Below are 26789 nucleotides of genomic sequence, written 5' to 3'. Positions count from 1 at the left end.
GTATAGAAGTGAATCTGTAAGCGCCTGTAGATGTTTGAAAGCAACATTACTGAACAAAAGTTCATTTAAACAGATTTGCAACACTGTAAAAACGGATCTAAATATAAGTAAAATATTCTCTTAAAGTTAATGTATTTGTCCTTGATTTGAGCTGGTACATAAGATTATCTGCCAATGGAATGAGTATTTGTACAACCCCTAAAATAAGATAATTAGACATCCTGCACTTGAAATTAGATGATAGAGATGAATTGTTCCTATTTTAAGGGCAAAACTCTCATTCCATTGGCAAATCATCTTATTTACCTGCTCAAATCAAGGACAAATACATTAACTTTAAGAACATTTTACTTATTTTTAGTTCAGTTTTTGCAGTGAACAGAGAGATATAAAAGAAACAGCAGGCAGGGGTTTTATAACGTCTTAAACAAACTGACTAATCTCTGCATAAAATGAAAAACAAATGAGTAACTCGGTTTACGATTGACTCGATTTTACGTCTCCAGTTACTTGTGGTGTAGAAGTCATCTAAATATGGACGCCCCAGCAGATCTGCGTGGAACATCCACAGCAGGTGCTGAGCACCAAATGCCTTCGCAGCCTCATCCTGCAGGTTGGGGAGGTTTCAGTGCGCAGAGCTCTTCCTGTAAGCGACATTAGTAATTGGTGGTAATGTGACAAGGCACACGGACAGGAAGCCATCTGAAGAATGGCGGGGCGATGTTCGCGGAGCGGTGCCTACACCGACCTCCCTGCCAGCTTCCCAGATCTCATGACTGACCGCCGGAGCCGCAGCAGTGACTCTTGGTCTCCTTTTCCTGCTATAGAAAAGATTATTTGTTGTGTTTTAAGTGACGATAACCTTACTTTAGAACCTTTTCTTTTTCTTGCAGTGACTGTGAGGAGCGCAGAGGACCTTGGAAGCACCTGGAATAAATTTAAATAAATCTAATAATCCCTCCCCCTCTTTTTAATTTTTACTGATTCTGGACCGTCTCCCACCGCTGCTCACGCTTCTTCAGGCGAGTGCAGGAGGGCAAACCCGTGCACCATGAATGTCACCTCGCTCTTCTCCTTCACCAGCCCGGCCGTCAAGCGCCTGCTGGGCTGGAAGCAGGGCGACGAAGAGGAGAAGTGGGCGGAGAAGGCCGTGGACGCTCTGGTGAAGAAGCTGAAGAAGAAGAAGGGAGCCATGGAGGAGCTGGAGAGGGCTCTCAGCTGCCCGGGTCAGCCCAGTAACTGCGTGACAATCCCTCGCTCGCTGGACGGACGGCTGCAGGTGTCCCACAGGAAGGGTCTGCCACATGTCATCTACTGCCGGGTGTGGCGCTGGCCGGACCTGCAGTCGCACCACGAGCTGAAGGCGCTGGAATGCTGCGAGTATCCCTTCGGCTCCAAGCAGAAGGACGTGTGCATCAACCCCTACCACTACAAGAGGGTGGACAGTCCAGGTGAGATTATCACCCTGAAGGCAACGTTTCAATGAAATCACACTGCAAAAACCGACCTAAAAATAAGTAAAATGTTCTTAAAATTTGGGTTTTTCTCCTTGATTTGAGCAGGTAAATGATATTATCTGCCAATGGAACAAGTATTTTGACCCCTAAAATAAGATAATTAGACATCCTGCACTTGAAATAAGATGATGGAGATGATTTGTTCCTATTTTAAGTGCCAAAATCTTATTCCATTGGCTAATAGTCTTATTTACCTGCTCAAATCAAGGATAGATACACTAATTTTAAGAAAATTTAGCTTATTTTTAGTTGCGTTTTTGCAGTGCAGTCAGGGTTTACTGCAAAGAAAGGTTCCAATTTTACTAAATGTATTTATTGTTTCTTTAGTGATTTTTTTTTATTATAACACTGCTACAGTTTACCAGCATATTTTACCTGTTCTAACTGAACACACACGATCACTACTTTAGTTTCTTTTACCTAGAAAACCTAAAGTGTAACTCCCCCCACCCTGATGTAAGGCCTGAACTCCCAGACAGATTTTGAGAAATGCCACCCAGGTGGGCGGGGATGGGCGGTGGGGGTTAAGCGGGGCTGGTTGCGGTCGGGATGAGGGAAAGTGACACGTTGAAACATGGAGTGATCAGGGTGACATCTGGTGGTTGTGACATGGATCTGTCGTTTGAAATGCAGGACTTTTCACCCCCTCGTCACTGGAGATTGAGGTGGGCTCACCTTCATCAGCTGGAGCTGCTGGCTCACACTGCAAAAAGGGAACTAAAAGTGAGTAAAATTGTCTTAAAATTAGTATATTTCCCTTGATGTGAGCAGCTAAGTAAGTATTGCCAGTGGAATGAGTATTTTTGCCCCTAAAATAAGATAAATTAGATGTCATGCACTTGAAATAAGATGATGGAGATGAAATGTTCTTATTTTAAGTGCAAAGCTCTTATTCCATTAACAAATAGTCTTATTTAGCTGCTCAAATCAACGAAAAATACACTCATTTAAAAGACAATTTTACTTACTTTTAGTTCCCTTTTTGCAGTGCAAGGCACTGACTCAGTGATGCCCCACAGCTTGCTAAAGTGATGTTTGTAAACGACTATTTAAAACAAGTAATTTAAATGCTTTTATTAATCAGAATATTATTATTCAACACAAAAGTTTGTTGAATATAAAGTGCAACCAACAAACAAGTCTATGTAATAAATAGTTTGACCGCTACTTAATGCTACGGTGAGATTCCTGAAAGTTTCTGGTAAAAAGTATGAATCTATAAACTCTAAAATTAGATTACACATTACCGACACCTAAAGGACGCGTCTTGTCCATTAATTGTTAGGTAGTCGATAATTGCAGTCCACTGGCATTTGGAAATTGCATTTTTTTTTAAATTGCAATTATATTGCAATTGCGATTACTTTTCCAGCCCTAGTCTGACTTGCTATGGGGGCGAAAGCATTTACCGTTTGAACCAATAGGAAAATTCAGCTGCAGTAGCCACCATTCAACCCTAAGAGGGCAGCACTAAGACGGTTTTCAGACAAAAACTGCAGAACTAAATAAGTTCACATGAAAAAAATCTAAAGAAAATTGCACAGTAACTTTAAAGTAGCATCTTTAGGCACAGTTTGTACATTTTATCAGCTAAGAAGTTGATTTTCGGGTGAATTACACTTTAAGGACAAAAAGAAATCTATGGAAAATGAAACGTCACTGTGAGAAATGCATCACATACTTTTAATAAGTGGAAAAGATTAACTGGTTTTTATTATCACGCTATAGATAAATGTTGACAAAAACACCACTGTGGAAAAATTATCAACAATTTGTTCTTCCTTTGCTTCAACAAACCAAACAGTTTTATTAGCTTAAACGTGAGGCTTAAAATGTTTTATTTGAACTTAGGCTCTTTTTGCCATTATTTTCCATCCAGTACTTGTGTATACCGTATTTTCCGGACTATAAGTCGCAGTTTTTTTCATAGTTTGGCCGGGGGTGCGACTTATACTCTGGAGCGACTTACGTGTGAAATTATTACACATTTTTACCGGTATATCATTACACCTATTATTTTCACACCAAACCGCTAGAGGGCGCTCTAAGGCCTGTAGAAGCGGAAGTGCCGCATCTTCTACGTCCGGAGTTAACTGAGTTATTTGAAAGTGACACCGAGGATGAAGATTTCACTGGATTTTAGTTATTTGGAATGACACGGGCGCTTTGGTTAACTTCTTTGCATGTTATTTATGCTATAGTTATCTGAATAGCTTTTAGTATGTTATGTTAACATACCAGGCACGTTCTCAGTTGTGTCATGTAGCGTAAGCTAACCGTACAATTATTCAGCCTGTTGGTGCCTCCGTTCTATTTTTATGTAAAATTGCCTTTCAAGATGACATGTCTGTTCTTGATGTTGTATATTATCAAATAAATCTCCCCCAAAAATGCGACTTATACTCCAGTGCGACGTATAAATTGTTTTGCCTTCTTTATTATGCATTTTATGGCTGGTGCGACTTGTACTCCGGAGTGACTTATAGTCCGAAAAATACGGTATATAAAAATGACTAAAGTTAACAACAGGAAGACAGAATAAGAACAAATCCGTTCACTGCCACTGTCTGCTAGGAGTGAATCGTACTAATGGTGGGTCCCAGTGTCTTAGTGGAAACAAAGTATAAAGAAGTGGGGGATGATACGTCCATGTGGCCCAATGAATGTGCAGCTGCCACCGTTTTCAGAGCAGGAAATTACACCGAGGCTTTGTTATGGGCCTGCTCCGTTTTGCACTTTTGGACATTTTCTGCACACATTGACCCACAAGGGTGCGCGCACTGTTTTACTTTTACACGGTTAAGAAAGACTCAGCAGATCTCTCTCTCTCTCTCTCTTGCTCGCACACGCTCAGACACACACTTGGTTGCATGGAGGGCTTTTGTGAGGATGGCTGGAACAGGAAGACAGTCGCTCACACACAATGGGAGGAAAGGCTCGCTGCCTGCCGTGCACGCGTTCACTTTTAGCAGCGGGTCGCTCGGGGGATTCAGCTCCACGCCACCTGTCCGTTCACACTTCCCCGTCACCTCACCTCACCTCACACAGTCTGCCTCCCTCCCCCTAACACCGCCGACCTGCAAGCACATATCCTGTCGTTCTCCTTTCACTATCCCAACAGCAAGACTGTCTGCCTGCGCCGCTTTTAACCTTTAAATGCATCAGCCTGTTGCAGGACATAGACTCTTACCTTTACTAATAATTGCCCCAAAGCGTGAGCCTCTTCTAAAATGTCAGCTCCAGCCTTATGTATCTGCTCAGGTATTTATAGACCGAAGCGTAGCAGGTCGTTAGCGTATCTGCGCCACCTGAGATATTTACCCTAAGTGATGAATTCCACAAGAGCGCCTCGCCTCGTTACATCTTTCAGGGCGGAAACCTGAGCGTCTGAGCCAAAAACTGCTGGCTAAGGCCGACAGCCGGGAAGCAGACATCTGAAAAATGCAGCGACATCTGCGCCCAGAATGTTGAATCATGGAGAGCAACAGAAAGACTTCAGGGATTAATGCAATGTTCCAATCCCTGTGGTTGCAAGTGGTGTAAAAAAAAACAACAACAACTTGTCATAGAAACAGATTGTTGGTAAAGAGTAAATCTGGTAACTGTCCATCATCCAGATCTGCTTCACTTCTCAGAGACAGAACAGAGGGAACAACATGCAGATGTGAAGTGCCTTACAAAAGTACAAATCTTAAGTACCGTATTATTTGGAATATACAGTAAGTCGCATCAGTCAAAACAAATGCGTCATAAAGAGGAAAAAAACATATATAAGTCGCGGTCTCTATTTGTAACGAATCAATTATATTTAGTTAATTTACGGTGATCGTTTGGCACTGTCGCTTATTTGACCAAATACCTGAGTCGTGTTATTTATTAGAAAAGCCATGTGTTCAGAAGATTCTTTAAACCAATCCCTCTGAGCAGAGGTGGGATGCTGTTGTGCATGTGAAAATTTGCCACAATACCTTGAAGATAAATCAAATTATGGTCATTAATGTTTTACTTTTATTTTCTTGATCATACAGTTATTTAATTAGTATACTTTCTTTTTTTTTTCTTTTTTTTTTTACAAATGTGAGAAAAAGATATACACATTTCCTGTAATCTGTAAAAAAATTGATTTGTTAATAAATTTTAAAAGGGAAACATAAAAAGGGATATATATATATATATATATATATATATATATATATATATATATATATATATATATATATATATATATATATATATATTAATTTTTCTTAATTACATTGGAAAAACTAGTTTGCATTACTTTTATGTGTCCCTATTACAATAATGGGATGTGTTTTAATGTATTATAGGTATTTGGACAAATAACCGACAGTGCCAAACAGTCACCGTAAATTAACTAAATAAAATTTATTCGTTGATTCGGGCACAATGTAGTTTGTTTGACTGGCGTTGCCATACAGTGACATCATCGGGAGGAGCAGGGCCCCAAGCAGATCTGGTACCTACACCGTAATGCTGAAATTACGCCCAAATCAGACTGTGAATTTAGCAGTGCTACGTGCTAAGCTAACAGTACGACACGGATGTTAACCACCCGGACAACAGAGCTGTAAGCTAATGCTAGCTGTTACTAGCTACACGGACAGCCCAGTAACACGGTTCTGTCACAGGGTGGGCTCTCCCTTCAGGCTGCACCATGTGTGAATGCATACTGGAACAGTGAAACAACATACAAACAGTCTTTGTTGTCTATAAGTTCATGTTTCAATTAATTTTTAAGTGCTACAGTAGCTGCATATACTTTTCATAATCCTAAAGCACCCTCTTGTGGCTATAGATGGTCATGTTTACTACTTGGTTCATGCTGGTCAAGATGAATTACCATTTAAAATGTAAATATAAGTCCCACCTGACTATAAGTCACAGGATCAACCAAACTATGAGAGAAAGTGTGACTTATAGTCCGAAAATTGTGGTATTTTATTTTCTTAGTGTAACCTATGGAGTCGTTTTCTTCTTTCAGTGTTGCCTCCTGTTTTGGTACCAAGGAACAGTGAGTTCAACGCCAAGCACACGATGCTGCCGCGCTTTCGCAACCCCCTTCAGCAGAACGAGCCACACATGCCCCAGAACGCCACGTTCCCAGAATCCTTCACTCAGGCAAACACCGTTCCCTTCCCTCATTCTCCTGGAAACGGCTTCCCAAACTCGCCCGGCAGCGGCAGCAGCGCCACCTTCCCTCACTCGCCGTCCAGCTCTGACCCAGGCAGCCCGTTCCAGATGCCCGGTAGGAGGAGTGAGTGGTGCTTTCCTGTTTCCTCCACACCGCAGTTACTTTTTTTATTTACCTCTGCATCTTTTCTGCTGCAGAGACCCCTCCACCTGCCTACATGCCCCCAGAGGAGCAGATGACGCAGGACTGTCCTCAGCCAATGGACATCAACCTCATGGCTCCGCCTCTGCCTGCAGAGTCGAACAACCGGGCAGGTAACAAAGGCAGCTTCTTAATTTTCCCGCCTTGTGGCGTACAGACTAAGTGTTCTGCACCTGTTTACCCCTCAGAGATATTTAACAAGATAATTGACGTCACAAACAGGATAATATTCCAATAACACAGATAAAACCTGAAGGAAAGCCAACTGGATGTCAACGTCTGGCCATTCCTGAAGTGAAGCTCATGTCAGCGACATAAAACTGCTGACGATAACGTTATTACCTTCACTTTTCACTAATAATTGTCTTTGTGGATATATTTTTTACACAAATTTCGGCAATCATTGTATTCTTTGCTAATTTTGTGAAATTTCCTTTATTATTTAAATTAAAAAAAAAAGAATTTATATTAATAATGACAACTGTAAGCTGTACATTTTAATGCTTGCTAACCCCTACAACTAAAAGTCTAGTTTTTCTATTGCTGGTTCCTTAAGGCCGACTGTAATGCAAGACATATTTGCCTCGCCAGAACAGGAGATGATGGAGACTTTTTTTATTAGAGCAAACAACTCATTTATTTCTTAATAATTATAGATAGATAGACAGACAGACAGACAGACAGACAGACAGACACACACACACACAGACAGTTAGTTAGTTAGTTAGTTAGTTAGTTAGTTAGTTAGTTAGTTAGTTAGTTAGTTAGTTAGTTAGTTAGTTAGTTAGTTAGTTAGTTGTCTTGGTGCCTAAATCTGCATTTTAACTTTGCTTTAGAGAGCAAACATTTTCAAATAAAATCTGTTCTTGTTGCTGAAACTAGAGAAGAATATAAGAATCAGTCTGAAGTGGTTTTGTTATTCAGGGAAAGACCTGATGCAGCTGGGACTCTTCTCTTTGATGTGCGGCTCCAGCAGCAACTCCTCAGGTAACTAGTAACTCAAAAAAAAAAAAAAAGACACAATAATCTGTTGCAAATCACCCACTAAATAAAGTACCGCAGCACGAAAAACTATGTTAACTAAATGTGGGCACTCCAAATAGTCAAAGTACAAAGTCAGGTTAGTCAACCTCAGAAAGGTTTTTCGTGTAAATGTTAATCAAATGTTTCCTGTCCTTTTTTAACAATGTGTGGAAAAACAAAACAGCAAGTTAAACAAAATCATTACGGTCCAGCCGCTGGCCAGAGTGGCCACAGGAGCGGCTGCCGCACCGGACGGATGCTGTTCTCTTTTTCTTTCACTCTTATTTTCATAACCTGTGTTTGCACTGATTGTGAGAGTAATCAGATTTACCATATGTAGCTACTTGCTAACAGCGGGCTCGTAGCTTTTCAGCTCACAAAATTCAAAGCACATAGGTAAAAAAACAAGTAAAGCAGCTCGGTTTTTATATTTGTGAAAACATTTAGGAGTTGTTTTGAATTAACACCATCTCCCCATACACTGGGTGGGTATTCAAACATTTTCCTGAACTTTTATCTCCATTTATGTCCCATAAAGTACAGTATTTGTACTTCTGTGTCATCGTTCACTCTAAGCTCACAGACAGCCCCCTCGTCCGGTTCCAGCAGCAGCAGGAAGAGGCGCTGAACGTTTTGTTAGCTGCTAACGGGAGGTCGGGGAGTGTTAATGTTTTTTTTTTTTTTCTTTTCCACAAGCTGCATCCTGTAGAGGGGAGCAGGTTTCTATTGTAGATCAGCTCTGGGAAGGAGAAAGACAAAACACACCTGCCAGCCAGTGCCACGCTACATAGGAAGTTTGGGAGGGGTTTGTGTCTAGATAAACATGATTTATTCCTCTCTACAAACACGGGAGTTCAGCTTGGATTGGCCCAGAGCTGTAAAGGATCACACACAAGACACAGAGCGCCCCTTTTAGAGTGCATCCACATTCATTTTGGTCTGCAGAAATCTGAAAATAAGTCATCTCTTGAAACATTATGTGTGGAGTAATTATGTGGACGAGAAGCTTCCTTCTGCATGTTCACGGAGCTCGGCTCACTCCTCTGACCTCTTAACATGTTTCCTGGACAGATGTGCAGCCGGTGGCCTATGAGGAACCAAAGCACTGGTGCTCCATTGTTTACTATGAGCTGAACAATCGCGTTGGGGAGGCCTTCCAGGCTTCTTCCACCAGCGTGCTCGTCGACGGCTTCACGGATCCCTCCAACAACCGCAACCGCTTCTGCCTAGGTCTGCTCTCCAACGTCAACCGCAACTCCACCATCGAGAACACCCGGCGGCACATCGGCAAAGGTCAAACGTCTGATCGGTTTTCCAATGGCTGTAGACCAGGGGTGTCAAACATACGGCCCGCAGGCCGGTTCCGCGGGCCGTAAATTATTTTTTTTTTTTTTCCAGTGTCCTGTCTGGCAATGTGGCAATAAATTGTTGTCTTAATGCCAAAAAGAGCTCAACAGATTTGACTTTCATAAGTGGAGCAGTACTGCTTTTGCCATAGTGCTCCGCTTAATTTATGAATGTGAATAGTTTTATTATGATTCATGCTGGGAATATCTCAAATTATATGGACACTACAATGGGAAAGTAGGAGAGGAAACAAAGAAGAACAACAAGAAAAAAAGAAAATGTGAAAGAAAGAGGAGATAAAGGGAAGAGAATGAAAAAACATGTACTTCGCTTAATTGAAAATCTGCAGTTCCTATATTATCCACAAGGGGCGCTGTGTTTTAATCAGCAGATGGCAGCACTGAGCTTCAGATGTGGAAAATTGATTTTAAATAATTTCTTAATTTTTTTTTAATGTATTTTGTCATGCAGGACAGTGTTTTTAAGTTCCAAAAAATGTTAATAAATGTTTTTCAACATTGTACAATCACTGTGATCAGTTCTTATGCATAAGGCACAAGTAAATGTTTAACTGAGAAAAGGTATTGCTGAAACTGCACATACTTTTCTTAAAAACGCTGAGGTTATTCATAATATATTGTGTAAATGTGTAATTCATTTAATATAAAAATCAACAACAAGTCCACGTTTATTAGTTCTATTTAATCTTGCAATGAGTTTACTCGTGTGGCCCTCTTGAGATCAGATTAAGCTGTATGCGGCCCCTAAACCAAAATTAGTTTGACACCCCTGCTGTAGACAGATGATACTACATCAAGAAAGTTGACCTTAACCTTTTTTTTATGGTTTTAGCTCCACCACAGGGATATCAAGCAGCTGTGCTGGTATTCTGGAATAATAACCCCATCATAACTCTTCTGCTACCTCCCAGGTGTCCACCTGTACTACGTTGGCGGCGAGGTGTATGCGGAGTGCCTGAGTGACAGCAGTATCTTCGTCCAGAGTCGTAACTGTAACTACCACCATGGCTTCCACCCCACAACCGTGTGCAAGATTCCCAGTACATGTAGCCTGAAGATCTTCAACAACCAGGAGTTCGCTGAGCTGCTGGCCCAGTCCGTCAATCACGGCTTCGAGGCCGTTTATGAGCTCACCAAAATGTGTACCATCCGGATGAGCTTTGTTAAGGTAATCTGCTGCAGAAGCTCTTTAAAGGATTTCCCTTTTTTTAAAGCACAATAGAGAAAAAGGACAGATGTCTTCAGACCATTTCCAAACATCTCTAAGTTCTAACCTAGCAGCTATACCAGCGAGGGCTGGACAATAATCCAATAACAATATTTATCGATCGATAGACGTGTGGTTCAATAGAAAAAAAAGGGTCAATAAAAAGTTCAATAGAACAGTTTTCCTTCCTTTTGTATTCTAGCCTATCATGTAGGTTAATACTGCCAGCCACTATTACGTCATTCATCTGTTAAACAGCCGTTAAAGCATGTAAAGGGTGTTGCTACCATATTCATAGGCACAAAGACTTGCTATTGTAAAGTGGGAGGAAAATTTACCGGATTTTTTGGACTATAAGTCGCATCAGTCAAAAAATGCGTCATAAAGAGGAAAAAAAACATATATAAGTCGCACTGGATCGCATTTATTTAGAAATGTATTTCACACAATCCAAGACTAAAAGCTGACATTTAATCTGGTAAAGCAGTTTATTAAATCACACAGCTGCATCCACAACTGGCTGAATAATATGGAACATGCCTGGGAGGATGAATGGAGTAAATTAGCACAACAAGCCACTAAATCAAACCGGGAAAGTTCTCGTCATTACGCTAAAATTGGACCGTGAGCGTAACAGTGCTACATGCTAAGCTAACAGTACGACGCGGATGCTTCAGAGCAACATAAAGCTGACGTGCATCAGTGAAGTTGTAAAACGCCCGGACAACAGAGCTGTAAGCTAGCGCTAGCTGTTACTAGCTTTACTGACAGCCCAATAACAGTGTTCTGTTCGAACTGCACCACGCAACGCTCCGCTGTATGAATGCAGACTGAAACAGAGAAACAACATATGTACATGTTTTCAGTCTTTGTTGTTCATAAGTTGATGTTTTAATTAATTTTTAAGTGGAGCAAGAGCAGCATACAGTTTTCACAGGCTTTAGAGCGCCCTCTTGTGGCCATAGACGGTAATGTTTACTACTTGGTTCATCTTGGTCAGTATGATTTACCATTTAAAACGTATATATAAGTCACACCTGACTATAAGTCGCAGGATCGGCCAAACTATGAAGAAAAGTGCGACTTATAGTCTGAAAAATGGTACATAGGTTTCAACATATTTAAATATTTGGGAATTGTAGATGGCATTTTTGTCAACCACCCCTTTACTCCAAAATCTTTAAATAATATCCATTGATACCTCAGTGAACACTGCTCACAACTTTATCCCTGACTCAAAGGTCAGGGATAAGGTTGTGAGTAGGATTGTCACGATACAAAAATATCAAACTTGATATCACTGCCCTGGAAAATATTCGATACTCGATACTATTTTTTAGTTACCATGGGGATGGAAAAGATAATTAAAGGCATAAAATATATTTTACATCATAAAAACTCACCTTTTATTTTAAAATAGTCACCATTCAACCATAAGAGGGCAGCACTGAGGCAGTTTTAAGACAAATATTGCAGAGAAAAACAAGTTCTTATAAAAATGTAGAAAAAAAATGCCGTTAAAGTTTCATCTTTATACCCAGTTTATATAATTTTTCTGCAAAAAAATTTGACTTTGGGGTTAATTACCCTATAAAGACTGATGTTTACAGAAGCTCTTTGCAACCTAACTTGAGCTATTTGGCAAAGAAGACGTGCAAAGCTGGTAGTGAAACCGCCCAAAAGGAAATAAATTATTCAGTCAGGGGGGTAAATACAAATACCAAAAATAAATTCCATTCCACTTCACATTGAAGCAATATTTAGTGTTTGTGATTTAATCCCAAAATGCAGTACCTTGAAGTTTGTTGTAGTAGGGTGACAGAATGAAAAAGCTCAGGGGCTACAAATACTTTTTAGGGACTGTATGAGCAGATCAGCAGCAGAAACCCAAGTCGCACTGAAATGTTAATTTCACATGTTGTACTTTCCTGCATTTCAGGGCTGGGGAGCAGAGTACCACCGCCAAGATGTGACCAGCACACCCTGCTGGATTGAGATCCACCTGCATGGCCCACTGCAGTGGCTGGATAAGGTCCTGACCCAGATGGGTTCCCCCCACAACCCGATATCGTCGGTGTCGTAGGCTTCAGTAACCCCAGGCCTCTCAGCCACGTGGCTGTCCACACCCCAGCATTTTGGTCCAAGTAGTGAGAATAGCAGCTCGCTGGTCCCACACCGGTTTGTAGTTTAGTCCGACGTCTGCAGCTGATTCTGACTGGAAAAAAAAAACAAACAACAAACTGATCTGGGACCTGTGAGGCTGGGTGGGTTGTTACATGGGTGGTTCTACTTGAAGGACATCTGAGTCGAACACATTGACAGATTGGGAGAGGAGAAGGCAAAGCAAGTGTGATGCAACTGGAAGATACTTGATCTTTGTGACCAACTGTAATAATCCGACCATCACACTCACGAGGCAAACAACCTCCAGTATCACCCTGCTACAAGTGCGTTTTTCATTGTTCTTTTAATCTGACTCAAATATAGTTTGCCTTTCGATATTCCCTTAAAATTAAAGCTATATTTGTGTAATTACAACAGCTGTGGGACATTCCAGGTCGTCAAATTCTCAGTTTACGGACGTTTTCTATCTGAATCAATTGAATTGGCATCAAATGTGGAAAGTTAGCGGAGTCGGAGAATGACCCATGTGACAGAATATTCCATCAGTCATCAAGTGCTTAGGAAAGTCTGCTGGTTAGTATTTAAGGTAAATGAACTGATGAAATGCCGTCAGAATTCAGAGTTAATCACACAAGGGCAAAATGAGGGGGTTTAAACGTGTAAAGTGTCTGGTTTTGTGTGGGACGTGGGGCTAAAAAGGCATTTCCACACATTAACGACTGAAACCTTCAATGTCGACTATCTTATGTTACACATTTTGTTTAAAGAAAAAGAAAAAAAGAACACTGTGTAGATATTTTCACCATTAGATCACGTGCTGTCTGAATTTGCAGAGCATATTTTGGTTAGTGTAGTGTTGCACATTTAAGGGTGGTAGCTGAACATAACATGAAGTCGAGACAAAACACAGGAGTTGCTGTTTTACTCTGCAGCAGGGCACTGAGGACGGACACCGTCATTCAAAAGATTTGGAAACATGATCCATTTTTTTTTTCTTCTTCTTTTGTGTGGACTCTTTAAATCCTTTAAATTTCCCCAACCGTGGAGCAATAAAGGATCTTATTATTCTTTTCTACATATGAAGTTCTATCCTGCAGCTTTTCATCCGTCTGGTACTGAGAGCAATTACACAAACACTGTTCATGACTGCTGATGATGGTGTTTCATTTTGCAGCAAATACTTTTATTTCAGACCATAAAAGGTCTTTTTAACTCATCTTTTATTTTTTTGGTTGTAATGCATATTACAGCCTGTACTCCCTCTGCAGCTGATTGGTTACTTTAATATAGTTTACAGATTAATTCCTTGGAATTAAAGATTATTTTTATTTGAACTTTTTGCAATTTCCACTTTACCTTCCAGTGACTTGTCAGAGCTTACAGGGAACTCTCAGGTTACTTTCCTTGAATTTAAAAGTCACTTTTCTGGAACTTACACGTTGCTTTCCTAGAGCTCAGAAAGTATTATTGGAACCTAAAGGTTATGTTCCTGGGACGCGCAAGGTCCTTTCCAGTTACTTTCTGGAACTCACAGGAAAATTCTTCGGGACTTACAGGTTACTTTTAATTACACCGTGGTGTAATCCAGTGAATACTCTGTTCTGATTGGCTGCGTGGTGACAAAAGGTTTTATAGGACGGCTGTAAAAACGAGAGATATTAAATAGTTCTCTCAGCCGCTTCTTGTGAAACACTTACGATTTTAATGGTGAAAAAAAACATTAAAGTACTAATAATTGATTTAATATTCATTTATTTTATAAGTGATCATGGTATAAAGCAGGATAATGCCCTTTAAGGTGTCCATGATCAGAAATGAGTGGACTTCGCTTCCTGTCGGACGGTTCACGCCTCCATATTGTCCATTAATTTCTGATAGTGGACGTTATCCCTTACATAACTTACGGGTATTTTTTCCCAGAGCCCAAAATGTATTTACAGATTATTTATCTGCTGTTTACAGGTTACTTTTTGTAACTTATTCACTTCTCTCGAACTTACGTTCTTATGATCCGAAACATGGAAAAGTAACCTGTAAGTCATGAAAAATTCTTTAAAATTGCCTTTTTTTTTTCTTTTTTTTTTTTTACAAAAAACTCTTTACGTTAAAGCAAAGCAACTTGTAGGTTTTGAAGAGTATCCTGTAAATTCAAAAAAAAAAAAAAAAAGACCTATAAATCATTGCAAAATACAGTGTAAACATTCAGGAAAGTAACGTCTGTGACGTTTGGGAAGCTTCAGGCTTGTGTTGAATTTTGCTTTTAAGTTTTTTATTTTTGTTTGTTTTGTTTTTTGTATCCAGAGTGCCGTTAACCTTCGTAAGATGCTTCACAGGTTGTTGTTTTTTTTGGTTTGTTTGGTGGGGTTGCTCAAGCCTCAGGTTTTACCCGTCCTTTATATCGCTTCCAGTATGTCAACCTCAGATTGAAGGTCACAAAGATTTGCGACCAGTAATTGATTTTACTAAAAATACTGGACGTAATATTATGTCAAGCCCCCACGTGTAATAGCTTTTTATTTAAACTAATGTTTCAAAGCACTCTTTGTCTCCACCCACCTATCAGATGGATTAATCTGGACATAGAATCTCATCCTTTTATGCTATTTGCCAATTTTTTATGTTTTTTTGCCATCCTGCTGGAGGATGGATCCTTGTCCAGACCGAAGACAGACAGGCTCTTTTTAATTAAACTTGTTTGCAGAGAATTTTCTCTATCAATTGAATTCATCAAATTTCAATAAAACCTTTAAAAATTGTTTTTTTATTTTCAAATACTTTTGAAAGGTTGTGTAAATATTCAGTGGCTGCTCATCTTCTTCTTAAAGTGACTGAACAAAGCGTATTAAAAATGTTTAAGGGAAAATGTTGAGCATTCAGATTTTAATCAGTAACTGAAAAAAGATGTCAGTTACTGATGTTGTTTTTTTATTATTAAATGCAGATTTTACCTTTTTTTTTCTTTATTTGCTTTTTTGCCTGTAGCAGTCCTCCTTGTAACTGAGCTGTTTAACTCATAACATTCTTCATTTTTTTAAACGTGTTTTTGGTTTGTCTGCACTTTCACATTTTGCCTCATTGTTTTTTTTTCTTTGTTGTAATTTTTTTTCTTCAGTTTTGCTCTGTAAACCTCCCAGAAAAGCAGTTTTATTCCATGAATATCAAGTCTCTACTGGAAGATTGAATAAAATTGTTTCATTAAACACAAAATCTGCTTGCTTGTGGGTTACTGCCTCAACATTTATCTGTAGCAACTGTTGGGCAAACTTAGGGTCTCTTGGTACCACCAAAAGTTTTCCAAGCCTTCACTTATGCAAATGTCTTTCTCTTTTTTTTTTTTTTTTTAGAAAGGATTTATGGTTGTTTTAGGACAAATGTAAAAAATAAATAATAAAAATCAAGAAGTTTCCTTGAAGCGTTTGAAAACAATCTTGAAAATGCACTGGATTAGTAATGTAAATATAGTCCAATATTTTGGCTTCAAACAAACTTTATTGTTATTAGATAAAAATATAGAAGTTAGCCCTTAACAAGTCTTAGTTTCAAACTATGCAAAACGTCATGAAAACTATCTGTAGTTTGTATAAAAGTTAATTCTGAAGGCATCTAACAGCAGCAAACCAAAATAAATAAATAAATTATCTAATTGCAGTTAACCTCCTGCAAGCTGAAACTCGTGGTATTTGTGCGTTGCCAGGTTACATTGCCTTTTTTTAAGTACTAGGTTAAGAGACATAGGAAAGACTTGAAGGAGAAAACCAAATCAAGAACATTTGACAGATTGGGAGAGGAGAAGGCAAAGCAAAGGAACGCATTGCGGTAAATTGCTACAAAAATAAAAATTATAATTTTTGTTCTGAGATAGGCGATTTACGAAAATAGAGATTCGCGCCAATCTTTTGAAACCTTCCAGAAATGCTTAGCTTTCGGTGCAGTAGATTGTTTGCCTGTGCTCCCATCTAGCGTTTAACATTGTAAATTGCGTCTTTATTTCAATATTTGTCTTTATCTAAAATACAAGGTATGTGTTGAATATGTTATACCAGAAAAATAACATTTGAATAAACACAACATCGCAGAAAGTTAGATTATTTAAAACGAGGCATTTTAACTTTTATGACTTTTCGGAGAACGTAACACGCCGATGACGTCACCGGAAACAGGAAGAGAATGAATCAAACAGGGCCGACATGTAACCCGTTAGCGTCTGAGCGGCTGGTGCGAGGTCAAAGTGAGTGAGGTCTTTGGTCTTTAAGGGTATTTTATCTTTAAAAGAAAACACTGACAGCTTCTGATAACTTCGTTACTGTCAGGCTCGCATTTAGCTGAAACCGTTGCTCTACTATGGGGGTAAAAAAAAAAAACAGTCGTTAGTGACAGTTAACGTCTGGTTATGGAAACTTACGTCGTGTTTGTTGGGTAACATCGCCCAGAAAACGTGATGTTTTTGCGAAAATGTCGGGTTGTTGTGACTCTTTTTTTTTTTTCCTACCTATATTCACCAGACAATGGGGCGGTTCGGTGTTCGTCTCCTCCGCCTCTTCCCCAGTCCTCCGTTCACTGTCCCCGGGTTCGCCAACACCTGTCCCCTCCACCAGGCGGGCTCCACAGGTGCCCTCCCCGGCCACCGTATCACCACACCGGGTCCCAGCTGCCTCCTCCGGAAGGGTCTAAGCGGCACTGCTGTAGGCCAGCACGTCCTGGACCTGAGCGGGCCCGAACAGAGACTGTTGGATAAACTGTACGGAGGACTGATCTCTGGACAGAGGGCCTCCCTGGCCGAGTGCATCACGCTGGTGGAGACGCAGCATCCCAGGAAGAAGGAGCTGGCTCAGGTGCTGCTGCAGAAGGTGCTGGCCTTCAGGAGGCAGCAGGAGAGCAGCAATGGGGGGAAACCGGTGGCCTTCAGAGTAGGTGTGTGCTAGGCTTCTCCTGGCCCAAAACACATTTATTTTTTAGTTTTGCTTCCATGTCTGACCCGAAACCCTTTCCAGCACATAAATTAAAAAAAATTGGTCCAGGTTCTTTTGATAAAGGAAACTGTTTTAATACCAACAAAAATCAAGAAAAAGTTTATCCACATGTTTACATCAAAACATAAGTCTGTAATGTTTAGTTTTGTTATTCCAGCCACAAAAGTAGAACTTCAAATTCAATGAAGTTGATTGGCAGTAGGGCTGAACAATTAATCGCATTTTCAATAAATCGCAATTTAAAAAAAGTGCAATTTCCAGATCGCTAAGGTCTACAGTTTTTGGCTATGTAACAATTAATGGATCAGATGAGTCCTTTAGGTGTCGGTAAAATGTTTAAAGTGGGTTTGCCTCCACATGGACGGGAAGAGAGTTGCAGCAGTGAGAAACTCATTTTATTTGTTTTAGAGTTTATTTAATCAATACTTTTTTTTCACCAGAAATCTCTCCAAAGCATTAAGTAGTGGTCAAACTGTTTAATACATGGAGTTATTTGTTGGTTGCACTTTATGTTCAACAAGGATTGATGTCCAAATCAATTAAAAACTTCTCTTGAATATTGATATTCTGATTAAAAACGGTTAATTTTATTGTTTTAAATGGTCCTCGTTTGCAAGCATCTTTATCTACAGCCTGTTTTTGTTTTTTGTTGCTTGTGGTTAATGCAGAGAAAAGTCACAACTAAATCACAATTATGGTTGAGATATATCAAAATTTTGATTTTTGGTAAACTTGTGCAGCCCTACGGTCAGGTTAAGATGAAAACATGGAGCTGTTAGTTTTCTGCATTTAGTGCAAAGGAAGGTGGGGGGATAAAGGCTGGTTTTCATTGTTTGACGTGCCGATCGCCAGTCAAAGCTGACAGAGAGAACATTAACTACTGGCAATATCTGGACTTTGATTGATAGCTATCTAGTGTGTTAAACAGGCCAGTTTTGGTCTCTGAGCCATAAACTGATCTGCGGTAGGGATTAATTGTGCCTGAAGGTGATTTATTTATTATTGTTTTTAAATAAACATGGAAGTGGAGAGCACACTGGTAGAGGGTCAGTCCACTGGCTACCTTAAAGAAAATCAATTTGGTTTATTTATATACCACAAGCTTCAACACGAACCACCTCCATGTAAAACAAAACTATTATTGACACAGTGTTGGGAAAAATCACTTAAAGTCATTTAATGGTCCCAACTAGGGCGGGGCGATATGGTTTAAAAATAAAATCTCTTAAAAGCTTTTTATTATACCAAATCTGATTAATCACATTTTTTTTTCCTCCTTTTCATTTCATAAAAAGAAATTACAAAAAAAAAAAGAAGCTTGCTTTTATGTCAAGCCCTGAATTCAAAGTGTAACTAAATATAAGCTGTGAAACATGCTTGTAAAACAAGATGGCCGCCCTGCCGTTGTAAACAATGAAAATCTAACAAAATGTTTGCTGCTAGTGGTTTTACACAAGTTAAGAACAGACTTCATTTATGTAACTTCAAACTAAGAAAATATGTTGTCAAAATATTGTAAAGAGAAAACGTTTTGTAAAATAAGACACTTTATTAATTTCCTTTTTAAACATATATTCAGCATTGCTGCTATATTCTTGTCACTGAAGCCCACTAAGTGCAGTGGCAAAATAATGCACTCACTTTTTTTTTTTTTTTTTTTTTTTCAAAAATGAAATCTTCATAAATTGTAACATAAAACCTGCATTCACTCTTCAGTGCCAGGAAGAATCTGTAGCAAAGCTTTACTAAAATGCTTTTTTTTTTTTTGTTTTAGGGCTATCTGGTCCTCCTGGGGCTGGCAAGTCGTCGTTCATTGAGGTAGTGGGAAAAATGTTAACCTCACAGGGACATAAAGTAGCAGTGCTGGCTGTCGACCCCTCCTCCTGCACTACCGGAGGTGACAAATGATGTAAAGGAGTGCGTAAAATGTGCTTCTATAACGTACCATCGGACCGCCCACTAACAGAGTTCTGGTTGCAGGGTCCCTGCTGGGCGACAAGACTCGTATGACCGAGCTCTCAAGAGACATGAACGCCTTCATCAGGCCGTCGCCGGCCTCAGGGACGCTCGGCGGTGTCACCCGCACCACCAACGAGGCCATCGTTCTTTGCGAGGGGGCGGGTTACGACATCGTCCTTGTTGAGACTGTTGGTAAGGCACTTTATTGGAGCCGCATAATAAATCGAAGCTTAATTGTCATTGCAGAATTAATACGGGCGGAAATGCAATCACACAGGACTGCTGGAATACAACGTTTGATAGGTATTACGTTTCAAGTGCATTTTTGGCAAGCGTTCAGACGCGGCGGGCCAGTAATGCAGCATTTGGCCAGACGGATCGAGCCGGCCTGCCCTTGATGGCCACGGGGGAGATAGATTTTAGTGACTCTGATGCTAAAGTTGGAAATGGGGATTATTTGCTGCAGATTAGGAGCGCACAGTGCAAGAAGACTATTAGAATATTAATGGAAAATATTGCTTTGACGATATCGGTAGCAATACGTGTTATTCTCTTCTCTGCTCTCTTTGTCATCTGTGCTGCCATCACTCTGTGGCCTTTAGCATTTGTGGCAATGCCACGTATGTCTGATATGACACTAACTGGCTAAATGTTCCATCAGCATCTAAATTGCAGGTTCGTAACGCTGGGAATGTATCGACTATTAATTATTACACTCCAAACAACCTTTGAGAAATGAATGTTCCACACAACGTTTGGTATTAACGATATATTTGGGGTATATTGTTCAGTCGGGCTGCAGATATAATCACAGCAGTATTAAACAGCATTTGCAGGTTTTCCTAACATCAAACATCCACACTTTCTGGTGCCGACACATTATTAATCCTGAAAAGTACCGACTTTTCCTCTTTGTCTCATCAGGTAAACTTCAGTTTAATATATGTTTAATATTTTTCCACCTATTGACACAAACTGAACAAATCGTTTCTTCAGACCCGAGTCAAGTTAAGCTCCCAGGGTTCTGAGCAAAGTTTAGGCGGTGGTTGTTGTTGTTGTGCTGCAGAACAAAGCCAGGAGTGATGGCCACAGGAAGTATTTGTAACTGTTAAAACCCACTTTTCGGTCTCCAGTGATGCTGTCACAGTTTGGTCACCAGGCCCCTGCTTTGAATATCAAGGCTACAATTTATTCACTGTGAGGAATCTCAAGTTTGTTCGAGTTCATGAATATTCATTTCTGAGCAGCTGAACAATTCCCAAAGAAAAGTGCTTTTTTTTTTTTTTTTTTTTTTTTTTTTTTTTTTTTTTTTTTTTTTTTTTCCTTTTCCTCTACTGGCTTCTTTTGTTTTAGTTAAAGCAAATGCATTTGCAAAAAAGTAACTGTAGGAGGCAGTTTTTTATGACTTTAGTGCTAAATATTGAGACTTTTGGGTGATTTATTCTTTAATTTTTCTTTTTAAATGAACGCTGTGATCTTGCTCTGCAGTAATGGTTGTAATATTCTGCCCTTTCAGGTGTCGGTCAGTCTGAGTTTGCAGTGGCGGACATGGTTGACATGTTTGTGCTTCTGATTCCACCAGCAGGTGGCGACGAACTCCAGGTCAGTGAGGCGCATCAGACGATTTCTTTTTCTGGGGTCTGGAATAAAAAGGTGTTGGCTGGTAACATCTTTCCTGACCTTTAACAATCCCTACATGCTCAGAAGTTGCTTTAACAGTTTTAATATAAAAATGTATAATTTTTTTCTGCTGCTGGAGGCCCGGCATATGAGCCATCCTTTCCCTCTTGCTACAGCATTACCTTAGTTCTCCTGCTGAGTAGCAGAAACATCCACAACGATTTCAGGCTGGAGGAGGAACTCAAACTTAGAAATCTTATTTCAAATTGTCTTTTATTCCATTACTTCTTTCAGGAAGACACAATCAGAAATATTAATCCACTTTGCTTCCATTCTGTAAAATTTTTAGGGGTTAAAAAAAAAACATTTTGCTGCTTTTGTGATGAAGATGAAGAGAGACGTATTTTTCCCGATGCATACCTCCATGCAAATAAAACAATTCACCAGAGGAAGAGTACATTTTTCTGATTTCTTAGCCAGAGGTCACCTGTGGGCAAGAGATGTCCTCAAAATCCATTAGATTTGGAAAGATTTTTCAAGTTGGGTTAGAGAAATATCGCCAATTCAAGGTGTGAGAGACCGCCTCTTACCTTTTTAATATTAAAAACACAACAAAATTAGTTTAAAGGTAATATGTAAAATCCACCTTTTTAGCCCTCAAGTACATTTTACCGACAAATTCAGACCAAAGCATTGCAGTTCCACTTTATGTAGACCAGAACTGAATAATTTAAATGTGAAAAGCATGAACTGTCCCTTTAAGGTTGTGCACACTCAGGCAACCAGGCTGCAGAAACTTCTTGTTTTCAATACTTTCTCCCCAAATAGATATTTTTTATTTCCCTCCTGTTGAGTTGGACAGGATGTCTCACATTAAAGTTAGAAAAAAATGTGATTTATGAGGTTTTGTTTTCTTTTACATCAAATAACCCTTTTTATATTTAGGTGTGTAAACTTTTGTGCTGTAGATCCCAGCAAAGATCTCCAGACGTTCATTTCAACACAGAATAGCTAAAGACGTCTTCTACTTAGTGGTCTAGGTTTGTTTTGTAAAGATGAACATGCTGACAAAAACTATATGCTAATCAGTTTATTAATCAGGCTAATTAGTGGCTTCATTAGCCCATCTCATTATGATTCATATTGTTGTGATTGGGGTTAGACACCAAGGTGAGATGACGCTCGTTCTGATTTTTTTTTTCTGCTCAGGAAACAGTGCAGATAACACTGAAATGGTGTCAGAAAAATGATAAATCATGTTTTTTATTTACCTACGACAAAAGTGAATATTGACTATAGCTGTGCAAGATTCATCTAAGTTAAATGACAGTAACTGTTACGACCTGAGAAGAAATAAAGGATGGGGGAAATAAACTTAAAGAAGCTGTAAGATATTTACTGTAAAGTCAACCTAAATGATTCTCATTTGTGACCCAGGATGGAAGTAACGTCCCCTGTAAACAATCGATCCTCTCCATCAAACCTGGAGGTACGGTCCAGAACTACTTTGGTTCAGAGTGTAGCCCGTGTTTACTTCCTGGTTCCTCAGCCAATCATACGAGAGTTCCTAGGGTTCCCAAAACAGGGCGTAGCATTTGGTATTTTATTTTGGCAAAAGCAGCAGCAGCCTGCAAACATGGACGTCAGGAAGAGAAACGGACCAGAAACAGAACAGAATAAAACAACATGAACATGTCCTGTGGAAGTAAAAATTCAGTGAAGTTGCAGCCGCAGCGATGTTGGTGGGTCTCCGTGAAAGGCATCATGTTTGTGTTCTGATTTTAACCACTAGGCGTCATTATTGCTTATTGTTCCTTTAAAAAAAAGAAATAATGTTATGCTAACGATTAACACAGGATGCTGCGCAGGATCAGAGGTGTTTAACTGGAGCAGAGAGGCAGTGTCAAACGGTGTGGTTTTATTTCACGTGTCAAAAGGGAATGAATGAGATATCGGCTATTATCTGCCATACCGGCGATATTTATACCAGGTATCCATATCGGCCCAAATCTTCACGTCGTTCCTGCTGAAAAGTCTTCTTGTGTTAATCTGCGTGCAGCTCTGTCGGCGTTTATCCGTTGATTCTCACGTTTTCGGCACAGGGCATCAAGAGAGGCATCATCGAGAGAGCGGACTTGGTGGTGGTGACCAAGTCTGACGGAGATCTGGTGGTGCCGGCCCGGCGCATCCAGACCGAATACACCAGCGCCCTGAAACTGCTCAGGAGACAGTCCAAATCCTGGAACCCCAAGGTGCGTGTATCTGCATGTTGGTGCAGCCTGATCAGGCACAGGAAGCGCAACATCGTCACTTTTACGCTAAATCAGGCAGAACCGCCTCACAGATGCAGCGTGAGATCCTCCTGGTGAAGGGAAGGTTTGATGATGAAGAAATAACAGCGCCGTAGTTTCCTTTGTGTAACATCTCATCTCACCCAGCACCGCTGAATGCTCCGAGTTAAATCCTTCATATTCAGACAAAGGCTGCATCGCTTCCTTTGCCATTAATTTTAGCATTTCCCAGACTTTCCCTTTCTTCCCTGCAGTGAACCTGCTGTGCGCCATATTCCCTAATTTGACTCATTGCTTGGATTCTTACTGCCGTCCTGCTTTGCATGGACTAACAAACGGCTCACAGGTGCAAAAAAACAACTATAAAACAAATAAACTAACTTTTTTTCTATTTGTGCATTTTAAATATTTCTGTGTATTTTTGGGATTTAAATGCCTTGCAAATGTATTCATACTTTTTGAACCTTTTCACATTTTGTCACATTTTTTAACTTTTTTTTTTATATATATATTATAGGATGGTGCATAATAGTGGAGTGGAAGGAAGAGAACACGAGTTTTATAAATTAAAATCCAAAGTTTTTTTTGTGCATTTGTGTTCAGCCTCCTCGAGTCCATTCTTTGCAGAAACACCTTTACAGCTGTGAAGCTGCTTGAGGTACGTCTCAAGCGAGCTCAGATTGGATGGAGAGCATCTGGGAGCCGCGATCTTTCAGTCTTGGCACAGATCTTGATGTAGATTTAGGTCTGGACTTTGACTAGGCCATCCTAACACACACGTGTACTTTGATCTGAAGTATTTTACTCCAGCTCTGGCTGCCCTGCTGGCAAACCTCCTCAGTCCAAACTCATTTTCAGCCTCCGATATCTTTCCCTGTCTGCGTTTTCGTGTCTTTGGCTCCGCCCATCAGCTCCTACCAGCCCACCTGTCCACGTTGTGAGGATGTTGTGTTCAGGCTGATGTTCAGAGCTAGTTTCTCCCACACTGAGCGTTTCCAGTTTAAGCCAATAAGGTTCATTCTTTAGCTCTTGTTGCTCCATCCCTGGGGTCAGCTGCAAACAAGGCTTCTCATGGTTCTCTCAGCTGTAGCTGCTCCTCCACAAAGGCCAGACTAAATATTGTCCCATCGACAGATTTCCTCACATGAGCTGTGGATCTCTGCAGCTCCTCCAGAGTTCCCATGGGCGTCTCCACTGTTTCTCTGTGGACGGCCATGTCTGGGAGAGCTCTCTGCGGCGCTCCTTCGTCTTCCCGATGCTGTTTGATCCAGTTTGGGGCGTCAGACTAAAGGCGGCTGAATGCATTTACATCTTCAAAAACAAACCATTTTCCTTCCAATTCACGGCTGTGTGCCATTTTCTGCTGCTTTTTCCACATAAATCCAGATTAAACACACAAACTTGTGTTTTTTTTTAAAGTGTGACAAAACGTGAAAGTATTCAAGAGGTTTGGGCAGATCTGCACGGCTCCTCCAAAACTATCTTCCCCCCCCCCCCCCCCCACCTTCCAAACCCTCTCCTCAGGTGGTGCGCGCCTCTTCCTACACCTCAGAGGGCATCCCAGAAGTCTGGGCCAAGATGGCGGCGTACAGGGACGCCATGTTGAGCAGCGGCGAACTGCAGGGCCGGCGGCGGGCCCAGCAGAAGGTCTGGATGTGGAGTCTGATCCAGGAGAACGTCCTCTGGCACTTCCAGACTCACCCATCCGTCAGAGAGACCCTGCCTGGCCTGGAGCAGAAGGTCACCAGAGGAGTCATCTCTCCAGGACTCGCTGCCGACCTGCTTCTCAAAGCCTTCACAGAGTCGTAGCGTTTGAGGCGCATAATTCCCTCACGGCCTGTCAACGCGGCCGCTGGCGAGGAGAACCGGACCGAGGGAACATCTGTGACTTTTCTGTTTGCACAGAAAGAAACAGGCTTTGTGGTTTTAATCTTTCTATGAAAAGATGAAACATTTTTTATTTCTAAATGATTTAATTTTAGCCTTAAGAGGAGGTGAGCGTGGTCTGTTGCTATGCCTCCTCCTTGGCAATAAGACACATCTGCAGGTGGCTGTGTTCACTTTAACAGTCATCTACAGTTGGATGAATACTGTGGGGGTTTGTAGCAGCTGCTCACAGACATTAAGAAGAAACTGACGGATTTTAAGGATTTTCTCGTGCACAACGTTGGGAGCAGATTTCTCAGAAACTGAAACTTTCAACGTCAGACTTTAAAACGGTTCAAAAACTAAAGGATGCTTCAAATGTAATCATGTCCTTTGCTGCTGATGTTGGAGCTTCCACAGACGTGCTTTAATGTGAAAACCTTTGAGATGTTTTAACCTGATTAAAAATGTCAAATAAAACACAGATTTCAAACTGATTATTTAGGAGTCTGCAGTAGAAATGAGCAACGCTTCATTCTCAGGTTTACCTGTGGAAGAAGGGAAGGGATCAATGTTACCGTCAGGAATATTAGTCTGGAGATTAGTCACACAATCAGTACTCTCCTGCCTGGAGCCAAAAATGCCAGAGTTAGGTTTTCTATTAATATATATCTATATATAGATCTATATTTATATATATATATATATATATATATATATATATCCCCCAGGGCAGCACCTTACAGGAAGGTCTTCTATAAAAAGTCACAAGGTGGAGAAAGGCTTCGTAGATCATCCCCAATGCTGGGTCCCATTTTAGGTTCTCTGTAGGATTTAGGTCTGGGGACTCATGGTGGCGGTACATCGTCGTTTTTTTTTTTGTCTGGTGTGTGGATCTGTTTTTTCACCGTTATCCTGCTGAAGGACCCGGCCGTGAACTAAGCTCAGATTTTTATTTGAAACATCCCGGGGATTGGAAATATTTCATGAAGCCGTTCACCCTAACGGGATCGGCATTGAGTTTAGAAGTGAATCAGACCCGCAGCATCACAGGTCCTCTGCCGTGTTTAAGTGGATTTTTAGGTTCTTTACATAACCTCTTCATCCTTTGTTCTTATCCAGAACCTCCTGGAGTGTATAGATAAAAAATAAATCTTAGTACCACCTGGTGAAAGCATGTGGATCTACTTTATGTCCCACTTGGGTTAGCAAACCCACACATTTAGTTATAGATCATAAATAGTACCATAAATAACCACCATGTAAGTGACCTCATTGCTGTGGTTTTGTTTTTCTCCTGAATAAAATATAAAAATACATCTGTAGTACAATCTGAATCTAATTGAAGGCTTTTTACATCTTTTCCAGGGCTGTATTGTAAAAGAGCAGATACTGTAGATACCAGGGAGTATTTTGGTAAAATCTTAATATTAATCCTGACCTGAACAGAGAATTAACTTCTGGGGAAAAATCTTCCTGCTTTCTCTCGATT

General features: G+C 40.3%; 2 protein-coding genes across 3 annotated transcripts in view; both read left to right on the top strand.

Annotated features, from left to right (window-relative positions):
- Window positions 1-15798, top strand: part of smad1 (SMAD family member 1) — a 29398-nt gene extending 13600 nt beyond the window's left edge. The window contains exons 1-8 of one of the 2 annotated variants that reach the window (XM_036137541.1): window positions 414-807; window positions 894-1451; window positions 6520-6783; window positions 6867-6983; window positions 7795-7857; window positions 8965-9186; window positions 10172-10428; window positions 12407-15798. In XM_036137541.1, coding sequence (XP_035993434.1) covers window positions 1052-1451; window positions 6520-6783; window positions 6867-6983; window positions 7795-7857; window positions 8965-9186; window positions 10172-10428; window positions 12407-12550 — 1467 coding nt within the window. In that variant the 5' untranslated portion in view covers window positions 414-807; window positions 894-1051 and the 3' untranslated portion in view covers window positions 12551-15798. Of the gene's footprint in view, window positions 1-413; window positions 808-893; window positions 1452-6519; window positions 6784-6866; window positions 6984-7794; window positions 7858-8964; window positions 9187-10171; window positions 10429-12406 lie in introns of those variants that run through there. The other variant, XM_036137540.1, reaches the window with a different exon arrangement.
- Window positions 15799-16747: 949 nt separating this feature from the next.
- On the top strand, window positions 16748-25818 carry mmaa (metabolism of cobalamin associated A). The gene is made up of 7 exons (XM_012862878.3): window positions 16748-16819; window positions 17094-17502; window positions 19336-19458; window positions 19542-19712; window positions 21037-21122; window positions 23243-23392; window positions 24956-25818. The coding sequence occupies exons 2-7, from the start codon at window positions 17097-17099 to the stop codon at window positions 25238-25240; spliced, it is 1221 nt and encodes a 406-aa protein (XP_012718332.2). The 5' UTR covers window positions 16748-16819; window positions 17094-17096; the 3' UTR covers window positions 25241-25818.
- The last annotated feature ends 971 nt before the right edge of the window (window positions 25819-26789 follow it).

Source organism: Fundulus heteroclitus, chromosome 5, assembly GCF_011125445.2.
Source record: "Fundulus heteroclitus isolate FHET01 chromosome 5, MU-UCD_Fhet_4.1, whole genome shotgun sequence".
Taxonomy (NCBI): Eukaryota; Metazoa; Chordata; class Actinopteri; order Cyprinodontiformes; family Fundulidae; genus Fundulus; species Fundulus heteroclitus.
The sequence above is the reverse complement of the archived record's forward strand: the minus strand, read 5'-3'. Positions and strand labels throughout refer to the sequence as shown.